General features: G+C 50.5%; 1 protein-coding gene across 1 annotated transcript; it reads right to left on the bottom strand.

Annotated features, from left to right (window-relative positions):
• Window positions 1-486: 486 nt before the first annotated feature.
• LOC309798007 (transmembrane protein 221-like) lies at window positions 487-6,650 on the bottom strand (the record flags this gene model as incomplete). The annotated part of the gene is made up of 3 exons (XM_082646360.1): window positions 487-956; window positions 3,985-4,070; window positions 6,331-6,650. The coding sequence occupies 3 exons, from the start codon at window positions 6,648-6,650 to the stop codon at window positions 487-489; spliced, it is 876 nt and encodes a 291-aa protein (XP_082502486.1).
• Between the last annotated feature and the right edge of the window lie 4,819 nt (window positions 6,651-11,469).

Consider the following 11,469-nt stretch of genomic DNA (forward strand, 5'->3'; position numbering starts at 1 on the left):
CAATACTGGCCGTGGGACCCTTGGTGAGTCACTGCCCCTCTCTGGGCCTCGGTTTCCTCATCTGTAAAATGGACGGAGATGTTTAGAGAAACGCTGCCTGAGCTCTCCCCTCCCCTCCTGCCTATACCAGAATCTTATTCATTCTGGGCAGCTACATTTCCTTGTCTCATCTGTACTGAAGTGTGGCCACATGACTCTGTTCTGGCCAATAGGGTATAAGCAGAAGTGTCCCAAGGCATCCCAGGAAAACTTCCAAAATCTCCTGAGAAGTCCTGGCCTCTACCTTTCTCTCTGCGTGAGGAGGTAAAGGTTGGAGCCCTGGCAGCCATTTTGTGCCATGAGGCAACCTTGAGGATACAAGTCAGGGATGCTGTGAACTGAGAGAGAAATCAAATTATACTGTTACCGTGGTTGAGCCTGGAGCTATCTCTACAAGAGTCCTCTTCCTGCTGCCTGACACTAGGTCTCTATCCTTGGTCTTTGGGCTCACACCAGAGTGGAGTCCTTCCCCGAACCCCCTGGCCTGTGGCTCAGGATGCTGCGCATCTCATGCGTGACCTCTTCCCAGTGCCCCTCACTGGCAGACAGTGTCCGGTGCATGCGGAATGCAGGCAGGCTGCCCTCTCGGCCTCCCCCTATGGCTGCAGGTGCTGTGGCAGTAACCATGGATCTGAGGGAGTCCCCAGGTTTTGGGCAGGCTGAGTAGGGGGTCCAGTGATGGGTACCCTGCTGGGGCTGAGCCCTGGGGCTGGCCTTGGAGACTTCAGCAGGGCAGACAGGGTCGTCTTCAAAGTGCGGTGGGGACAGCTCATGGAGGCCACGGCGGGTGGCCCGGGCGGCCCGGAGTAGAGTGTGGGTCAGCGCTGCCACCAGGACCAGAGCACCCAAGCCAAGGATGGAGGCAGCTGTTGCACCCGTCTCGATCTCGAAGAGAAGCAGGGCGTAGATGGACAGTGCTGGGGAAGGAAACGACTCTTATTCAATGTTTGTTCTCCAACCCCTGGGAGAGCTCCCCCAAATGGAGAGCAGTTATAGAAAATTGTACATTATGATAGGCACATAGACTAACTCATCTAACCCTTTCACACCCGACAAATACATCATCATCACATCTGTTTTACTATAAAATGGTAAATTGTGTGTTATGTGTACTTTACCACGATTGAAACAACTCAGATCTCAGGCTTTCTGAATCTCTGTGATTGACCTTGAGTGAATCACAGTCCCTCTCTGGCCTCAGTTTGCTGATCTGAACAACAAGACAGTTGGCGGAGACTTCCCTGGTGGTCCAGTGGGTAAGACTCCGCCCTCCCAATGCAGAGGACCTGGGTTGCACCCCTGGTCAGGAAACTAGATCCCACACGCATGCCACAACTAAGGAGCAGCAACTAAAAATCCCTCATGCCACAACTAAAAAGATCCCACATGCCACAACTAAGACCTGGTGCAGCCAAAATTAATTAATTAATTAAAAAAAATCTTAAAAAACGAAAAAGACAGTTGGCGACCTGACCTTGAGGACCTGTACTGGTTCTCTGTTGCCCTGTCCGACGTCCAGTTGGCACCACCATTCTTTTTGGTGGGGACTGTCCTGTGCATTATAGGACATTTAGCAGCTTCTATCCACCAGATACCAGTAGTATCCTCCCCCTGCCCTATCATGACAACCAAAAATGTCTCCAGATGTTGATTGCCAAATGTTCCCTCAGGGGCAGAATCAGCCCCCATTGAGAAGTGCTGGTCCAGTCCCTACCCCTACCCTGGTCACTGGTCTAGAAGGACTGACCCACTACTCTGGCATCAGTGACATGTATGGTCCTAGGCCAATCAGAGCACTGCTTCCCCTGATTATAGTGATTGGTGCATGGCTATCACATGACCCAAGCTCAGCCAGTCAGAGTCAGCCCTGGGACCTTCGCTTGGCCTATGAGGACAGGGTTATTTTCTAACTGCAGCCATTAGGGAACTGGTAGGAGAGAAGCCCAGAGCTGATGGAGGACTTCTTGGCACTTTGTGGGCTGTTTTAATGCTTTCTCCAGCTCTGTACTCTTGCTTTTAAAGATGCCACAATGCATCATGTCTGATATATTAAGGCGAGGCCAAGGACTTTTTTTGCTTTAAACATTTTTTAAAAAATATTTTTATTTATGTATTTATTTGGCTGTGCTGGGTCTTAGTTGCAGCATGTGGGATCTAGTTCCCTGACCAGGGATTGAACCCAGGCCCCCTGCATTGGGAGCACAAAATCTTAGCCACTGGACCACCAGGGAAGTCCCTGCTCTAAACACTTTTTTTTTTTTTTTTTTTTTGCGGTACGCGGGCCTCTCACTGTTGTGGCCTCTCCCGTTGCGGAGCACAGGCTCCGGACGCGCAGGCTCAGCGGCCTTGGCTCACGGGCCCAGCAGCTCCGTGGCATATGGGATCTTCCCGGACCGGGGCACGAACCCGCGTCCCCTGCATCAGCAGGCGGACTCTCAACCACTGCGCCACCAGGGAAGCCCTCTAAACACTTTTGAAAGATCTTTATAACTATTATTTTGGCTCTGGTTAGCAATGAATGAATGATTGACTGGACATGCTCAGGAATTCTTGCTGAGTGAGGTCACCTATCCTCAAAAAGAATCTAAATGGGAGCTGAACAAATCTTAATTTAATGCTTAATGAGGCTGACATAGTTACCTTTTTTTGCCCTTTGTGAGTTTTCTTGTATTTTAGAATAAGAATATTTTATTCTCCAAGTCTCCAACATTTTTGTTGGCTTATGTAAAGGCTTGAGGTCATAGGTATTGTGTTGAAAGCGCTTACAGAGACAGGCATCTTTCTCAGGGCATGGCAGGTGATGAGATGAAGTGAGAAGCATTTCTGAAGACCTCATGTGAGTGCCTGGATCCAGCCACACCTGAGGCCAATAACCCCTGATCTTTTCAGATACACGAGTCACTCCATCCACTCTCCTTTTTAAAAAACCCACATCCCGAGCATTTTTGTTTGTTTGTTTGTTTTGTTTGTTTTTGGCCACGTGACACGTGGGATCTTAGTTCTTAGTTCCCTGGCCAGGGATGAACCCACGCCCGCTGCAGTGGAAGCGCAGAGTCTTAACCATTGGATCGCCAGGGAAGTTCCACACTTAATAAAATCCAGGGCATTTTATGAAGTCAAACAACAAGAGTTATGCAGGGTTCACTGCACTGTACATACAAATTCCCACAATGAACCCTAGGCTCATATCTCATAAATATATCTTTTAAATATATCTTGTAAACTTCGATTTCTCTATTGTGGTACTAAGGAAAGTCAGTAATAGCAAATCCTTTGTTTTTCGTCAGCTGATTTTTTTTTCTTCCAGTGAAACAGGTTGTTTATAGGGCTGCCAAGGATCTATGTATGATTCAGCGCTGAGTCTCCAGAACCAGCAACATATTTTTCAAGATTAGAACAAAATACAAGATGTCAGGAGTCTCTTTAAGAAAGGTGATGATTTGATTCCTTTACCAGCATGTGTGGTTGAGAGAATGTTGATCAAAGAAAAGTTATAAGTCGGGGAAGGAAAGACAGTGCAGTGTGTCCTTCTGGCACTCAGGTTATTAGTTTTTACTCTGCTTCATGTTTTGGGATTTAAAATTGCATTTCTGGTTTATGAAGCGTATTTTTTTTCTTAAGCCCTTCTTGAGCTGGATTCAGATATTTGTGAGCAAAACAGCTTTTGCTAAGGCCAACCTGTGAAACACTATCTCCAGAAACCACCAAGGACTTGGAAACTTTTATTCAAAGCAAATGTAGAAAACTGATGAATCAGAAGTGTTCTGAAGACAACTGCCATTTATGGAATCCCCACTGGGATCAGATGCCAGCCATGGGCTAAAGTGTAAGAGCCAAGAGTGAAACGGGCAGGCTGCCTCTGGAGCTGACCCCAGTTGTGGGGCTATTACCCCTGGTCACCCCAACCCAGGGCCCTACACCCTATGTTCTATCCTGAGCACGTACCTGCTAAGTAGACGGAGACCCCACAACAGAAGAGGCCGAGGGCCACGTGTCTGAGGAGGCGGCAGTCATAGAGAAACCAGTCAGACCTGGCAGGGAGGGGGGCAGGAAGAAAATGGGCTCAGGAGGCAGAGCTGGTGGAATAAGGCTGGGGAGGAGAGGTAGGGGGAGTGGTCCAGCTTTGGGGAACTGGAGATCTATGTGAGGACCTAGCCGTCCACTCATCAATCCCCCAACTCATTCATCCATCCGTCCCCATCAATTATTCAACCATACAGTCATCCATCCATTTAACCATGCTTTGTTCATCCATCCACCCATTTATTTAAACACCCATCATTATCCATGCATCCATTTGTCATCTGCCATCCATCCATCCATCCATCCATCCATCCATCCCCCACCCACCCATCCATCCATCGTCTATCTCCCAGTCACCATCCATCGAGCAAACCAACCATCTGTCCATTCATCCATCCAGTCACTATCCATTCCATTCCCCTCCCCCAAAACCCATCCATATACATCAGTCCATTCGAACATCCAACACTAATGAAGCAGCTATTGTGTACAGACACTTGCTAAACATCTGACCTCCATTATTTTACAGACCATAAGCTTATTTGGGGGTGAGAAAACTGAGGCTAACTTGTTATCAGTGACAACAGAAACAGATTTCCAAAAGCTGACATGGATTGAGGACTTAGTTTTGAGCCCAGCCCCTTGCTAAGTGCTTCCGCTGTGTGCATGCCCTTCTCCAGTCCTGTGAGATCAGGAAAAGGAAGCTCTGAGAGCTTCCATCATCACTCACCTCCCACCAATACCATGGAAATGGCCTCCTCCCTGGTCTGCCCTCCAACTCCCCTCCTGACCCCTTTTCTGCACAGTGGCCACAGTGGGTTCTTTCAAACTTAAGTGGGTTCTTTCAAACTTAAGTCAGATCACATCCCTCCTGGCTCACGACTCTCTCAGTCAGAGTAAACCCAAGGTCTTCACCACAGCACAGGAAGCGCTATATAATCCAGTACCTCTTGGACTTCCTTGGTGGTCCAGTGGTTAAGATTCCGTGCTTCCACTGCAGGGGGGGCAAGTTCAATCCCTGGTTGGGGAACTAAGAGCACACATGCCACAGGATGCAGAAAAAAAAAAAAATCCAGTACCACTCACTTCCTGGCCCTCATCTTCTATATCTACCCTTCAGCCACACCAATCACCTCTATCACCTTCTAACACCCTAAGCTCATTCCTGCTCCAGGGCCTTTGCACATGCTGTTCCCTCTGCCTGGATCACAGTCCCCCAGATCTTCTGCCTCCTTTCCTCCCTCAAGTCTCAACACAGACCTCCCCTGATGGTTCCATCTCATCCCCCACCTTGTCCTCCTGCACCACATCACCCCATTTTCATCCATTTCCGGCATTCATCACCATCGGACATTACTGATATGTTCTGTATCTTCATTATCTGTGTCCCCATGAAGGTGGGTCCAGGTCCGCCTGGTTCCTGCTGGGTCGCCAATACCCAATGCTCGGCTCAGCCCCCGGCAGGTGTCCAACACATATTTGTCAACTGACAGAACGCATGCTTTTCAGCACCCCTTGAACTCTTAGATGGAGGGTGCACAGTTCGGATGGGATCAAATGGTGGAATTTCCCATCCGCTCAAATCCATGGAATCTTGGACAAGGATCCCAGCTCCCCTCCCCCAGAATCCTGGAAGGAAACACTCAGATATGGGACAGCCAAGTCCTTGGCTCAAGGAAGGTTCCTCACTCCACATGCACCCGCCGGCCACCCTGTCCAGTGCCCATATCCCTGAGCTCAGGTGCCTGACAAGGAACCCCACCCAGGGCCAGGGCACATGTTCTGGCTCTACCAGATTCAAGTTCAAATCCAGCCCACCCCCTTCCAATCCTGGCAGCCTAGAGAGAGCAAACTCTTTTTAACACACTGTTAAAAAGGGAGATAATAACAGCACCAGCCACCCAGGGGGGCTTCACTGTGCTAATCCACATTAAGTGGGGGGTACCTAGAGCTTAGGAACGACAAACGCTATCAACACTAGGGCTAACTGACCCCAGGCCCTCTCTGAGCCTGTTTCCACATCTTTGAAAAGGGGGTCCCAGCTGTAGTTGTACCTGCTGTAAATTTTCAACAAATATAGGATGGAGCGAGGGATGGATGGAGAGAAGGAGAAAGAGATGGAGGGAGGGATGGAAGAAAGGAGGAAGGGAAAGATGGATGGAGGGAGTGAGGAAGGAAAGCTCTCCCCCAACCTGAGGCCCAGAGAAGGGCAGCAGCTCCCCCGGGCTTGTCCAGCCCCCAGCCGGGCAGAGGGGCCGGTCCTCCTACCTGCCGGGGCCCGGTCCCCGCGCCATCTCGGCGCCCAGGTGGCCGCAGAGCGCGGCGAGAAGCAGGCAGGTGAGACCCAGCACCAGGGCGAGCGCGGCGAGCGCGGCTGCCAGCGGCAGCAGCGCCCCGGCCGCGTCCTCCGGCAGCCCAGGGCCGGCGCCCAGCTCCGGGCCCACCCCGTCGATTCGCGGTCCTCGAAGTTCCGCGCGGCCCGCCTGCAGCTGGAACAGCAGCTGCGCGCCCAGCGCCGCCAGCACGGCCGCGGGGATGCCCAAAAGGATCATCGCGGCCAGCACCCGGCCGCCGTACGACCTGGCCATGGAGGGGTCCTGCGGGCCTATGGGACAATTGAGGAATCAAAGAGATTTTAGGGGGCAGGGGAGTTGAGGGGCGTCCGAGGGCCCTCGGCGGTCCAGAGGGGGCGGGGCAGCAGGGGGGGGTTCTGAATATTGTCGGGGCCGCAGAGGGCTCGGGATGCCAGTCGCGGTGAGGACGAGAAAGCTCTGGGAAAACTTGAGACAAAGTCTTTTCTTTCTCTGTGAGCGACAGCTCCTGGCCTCAGAGTTCTGGAGGGGCGTGGCCGGAGAGGGGAGGGGCGAAGAAGGGGCGGAGGCGGTCCCACGTGGGATAAGGGCGCAGTGGCAGGATCCAGAGAGCCTCACAGATCCATAAACTCATTCAAGTGCCCCATTTTCCCCTCCCGCTGCCCCAAGCACCTGTTTCATTGCTGTCTTTTAAGAAAGAAAAGAAACTTGAACGAATTTTTAAATAATTCGCTCTGATATGTGGTCTCTCCCCGCGGATCCGGCAATTGGCTGGAATGTCCCCTCTGCTCACCTTCTTTCAAGGCTTTTCAGAAACGTCAGCCACCTCAGAGAGGCCCTCCTGCACCCCCTCCCCAAGCAGCACACCTGTCCTTCGCTGCTAGCCTTTGTTCTTCCCACGGCACATTTTGGGGGATATTATTTATTTATTTTTAAGTTTTAAAAATTGAGGTGAAATTTACATGACATAAAATTAACCATTAGAGGGGCTTCCCTGGTGGCGCAGTGGTTGAGAGTCCGCCTGCCGATGCAGGGGACACGGGTTTGTGCCCCGGTCCGGGAGGATCCCACATGCCGCGGAGCGGCTGGGCCCGTGAGTCATGGCCGCTGAGCCTGCGCGTCCGGAGCCTGTGCTCCGCAACGGGAGAGGCCACAACAGTGAGAGGCCCGCGTACCGAAAAAAAAAAAGAAAAAAAAAAATTAACCATTAGAAAGTGGACAATTCAGTGGCATTTAGTACATACACAACATTGTGCAACCATCACCTCTATCTAGTTCTGGAATTTCCATTACCTCCCCTCCCCCATTAGCAGTCACTTCCCATTCCCCCCTCTCAGCCCGTGGTAACCACAAATCAATCTACTTTCTGTCTCTATGGATTTGTCTTTTCTGGACATTTCATATAAAGAAAACCAGACAATATGTGGCCTTTTGTGTCTGGCTTCTTTCCCTGAGCATAAGGGTTTTAAGGCTCATCCATGTTGTAGCACGTGTCAGTGCTTCATTCCTTTTTTTTTTTAAACATCTTTATTAGAGTACAATTGCTTTACAATGGTGTGTCAGTTTCTGCTTTATAACAAAGTGAATCAGTTATACATATACAAATGTCCCCTTCCCTCTTGCATCTCCCTCCCTCCCACCATCCCTATCCCACCCCTCTAGGTGGTCACAAAGCACCGAGCTGATCTCCCTGTGCTATGTGGCTGCTTCCCACTAGCTATCTATTTTATGTTTGGTAGTGTATATATGCCCATGCCTCATTCCTTTTTTATGGCTGAATAACATTCCATTGTATGGGTGGACCACATTTACTTTACTCATTCATCTGTTGATGGACATTTGGATTGTTTCCACCTTCTGTCGATTGTGAATAGTGCTGCTATGAACATGCACATACAACGATTTGTCTGAGTCCTGTTTTCATTTCTTTTGGGTCTATACCTAGAGTGGAATGGCTGGGTTACATGGTAACTCTCTATTTAACTTATTGGAGAACTGCCTGTTTTCTACAGCGGTTGCACCATTTTACATTCCCACCAGTAGTGCACCAGGCTTCCAATTTCTTCATTTCCCTTCCAACACTTGTTATTTTCTGTTGGTTTTTTTTTTAATAACCATTCTACAGGGTGTGAAAGGGTATCTCATTGCAATTTCGATTTGCATTTCCATAATAACCACTGAAGTAGGGTGTCTTTTCATGCCCTTGTTGGCTATTTGTGTATCTTCTTTGGAGAAATGTCTCTTCATATCCTTCACTCATTTGGATCGTTTGCCTTCTTGCTTTCCTGTAGCACTTTACATCTCTGGCAGCACACAATTTTCCCACTATGTGTGGCCCGGTAGTGGGGGAGGGGTGGCTGCTCCAGACCGCAGAATGTCTGCTTCAAGTGTCCACTGCTGTGTCCCCTTTGTGTCTGGGTCTGCACCTCACACACAGTAGGCCCTTAATAAATGCTTGTTGCATGCATGAGTGAACGGATCGCTCTGTACTCCTGCTCTGTAATTCTTGCAAAGTTTGAAATATCAAAACTTAAAATGGTTTCAAAGTTAACACATTCCTGATAGATCCAGAATATAAGAGTGAATGAGGTCGACATGGCCTCCTGCAAGCAGGGCTCTGTCTTAATGCATTTGGGCCTGAAAGACAGCATAGTCATCACCTAGGCTTTACAGATGAGGAAACTGAGACACAGAGAGGTTAAGTAACTCCCTAGGTCACACAGCAAACACAGACAGCCTGGCTCCCACCCACTGCTTTATATTGCTTCACAGAAATGTTATAGATCCCACTGGTTTTGAATTTCCAGGTCTCTTCTCTAATTTGGGGAGCCATTTTTTTTCAGGTTTCAAAATTTTGGGGTCCTCTGGGAAAAGTTTGTGGGCCTTGAGCCCTCAGCCCAGTGCCTGATGGGTAAAATGACCCTAGGGGAGAGGACAGGGTGACCCTTCAGCAACAGGTGGCTTCTTCCTTTGCTGTGTGGCTTTGGGTAAATCCCTTAACCTCTCTGGGCCTCCTCATCTATAACAGGAACCAGTTTATTCATTCATTTATTCACCAGGCTTTGGCCCAACACACCCAGCCTTTTTCATCATCGCCAAAGTTGAGTGAATTTTCCATGTTTTACAGGTAAGAAAAAGTCTCACATTGGGATAGCTGGGGCTCAGTGATTTGTTTGCAACAGAGTCCTTGCTCTGTTCTGGTTGTTGGGGATATACAGATGTAAGAGTGGCATTTATTCATTCGACAAACATTGATGGGGACCTGTGCCCCCCTGGCTCTGGGGACCCAGTGGTGACAAAGGCAGGTCCAGCTTGCCCTTCTGGGGAGGAGGTGAAAACACACGCTAAACCAGCCAAATAAAGGGACAATTCCATGCAATGGCCAAAGGTCATTACAGCCCTCTCTTAGACTTCACAATTATTTGATGGAGGCTGGGGGGGTCAGTGTCACAGATACCACGACCTGACACCCCCTTTGAATATGGGGGTGATTCTCTGGTTTGGGGGTGTCTGGCTTCAGTTTGGAAATTTAACCCTGCAAGTTGGCAACACTCTGTAGGTGACACTCTGAGAGTGATCTTGTCTGCCTTGGCCAGACGCCAAGCTGTCCCTTCCTCACCTTAGCTGTGACAAGCAGGAGTAGAGATGGGGATGGGAGGTTTGATCCCTATCTACCAGGAGGGAGACTCAGAGACGGCCAGTGACCTGCCCACATCACACAGCCCGACAGGACAGGGAGCGGACTTCCCTACCTCACTGCCCAGGGGGCAAAACCTGGCCACTCTCATTCCGTGTTGGCTGAAATAATAGTAAAGATATTGATGGGTTGTGTGTCCTGTGGTTTGCTCTCGGGAAGGATGTTTTTTAACTTCTTTTAAAGGCTGTCGGTGAGCCAGCGACCTAAGAATTTAAGAGCCATTATCACACAGGGTTTAACACAACCATTTCACAGACAGGCCTAATTAAGGTCCATGAAGGGCAAGATGTGTCTGGAACAAGAGCAGGTGGCATCACCGACCTGAGCCTCAATTTCCTCACCTGGAGATTGGGGGTTAGGGGTGAGCAAGAAATGAGGCACTTGTCCAGTCCCTAGGCCTCTAGGGCCTCCCAAATCCCGGAGTCGCACCGCCCTCCTAGCACACCCTTTCCGGAGACTGGGAACAGGTGTGGACTGCACCTCATTTGCATGTTTGGCCCCGCCCCGAGGACGCGCCTCCCCATCTCGCCGCCAGGCGGCGCCAGAGGCAAAATGAAGAGGTTCGTGCGCGGAGCGAGCTCCGGCTCTGGGTCCTTGGCTGACCTGCCAGGTAGGACCTTGCCTTATTGTCATTTTCCAGAGGAAAGAAAGGAGGCTTAGAAAGGGGAGGTGACTGTCCTACAGCCGGGAAGGGGCTCCAGACTAGAGTTTTTGATTTCTATATTCTGCTGTCTCCCTCGTGAATCCTCAGGGTTCACCAGGGACAGGGAGTCTCTGAGCCCTCGCTGAAGGTCCTGGACCCAGCGCACACGGCACCAAATATTGAACTGCATCCCGTGCAAACTACAAATCTGTTGTTAAAAGGTTGCTGTCGTTTTGCGCATGAAGCATGTGAACAACGCCATTTAGTGCACGGTGGGCCGAGCGTTCTCAGCACCATCATTTGATTTTAGTTTGCATTTTCCCATTTTGGAACTTGTAACCACCCCTCGTCCCCAAGTCTTAAAAATATTTCTAGAGGCCCTTGAAAAGCTCTCCCTGCTTCACCACCCCGGCCGGAAGGCTCAGACATGCCGCTGGAGAACCAAGACAGGTCCTAGGTCTGCCAGGTCCTGGGGGGAGGGGGGCGGTAGGGAGGCCTCACACAGAAACCTCCGTCATCGGCCCTGCGCTAGGTCTCACCCTCCACCTGTGGCGGGGGTGGGGGCGTCCGAACTACCTCAGGTCCCGCGCTCCTTCTCCCCCGCCATCTCATTACACAGCTCCTCGCCCTCGATCAATCCTGAGGGTGTGGAGAGTGGGCCGCAAAAAGACCCTTCCTGCTCCCCACTTCTCGGCCTTTACTCTGCATCCGGGGAGCTCAGAGGAGCTCCACCCTCACCGCCCCTCTGCTCTTCG

This window comes from Mesoplodon mirus (genome assembly GCF_964341445.2).
Source record: "Mesoplodon mirus genome assembly, contig: HAP1_SCAFFOLD_4075, whole genome shotgun sequence".
Classification (NCBI taxonomy): Eukaryota; Metazoa; Chordata; class Mammalia; order Artiodactyla; family Ziphiidae; genus Mesoplodon; species Mesoplodon mirus.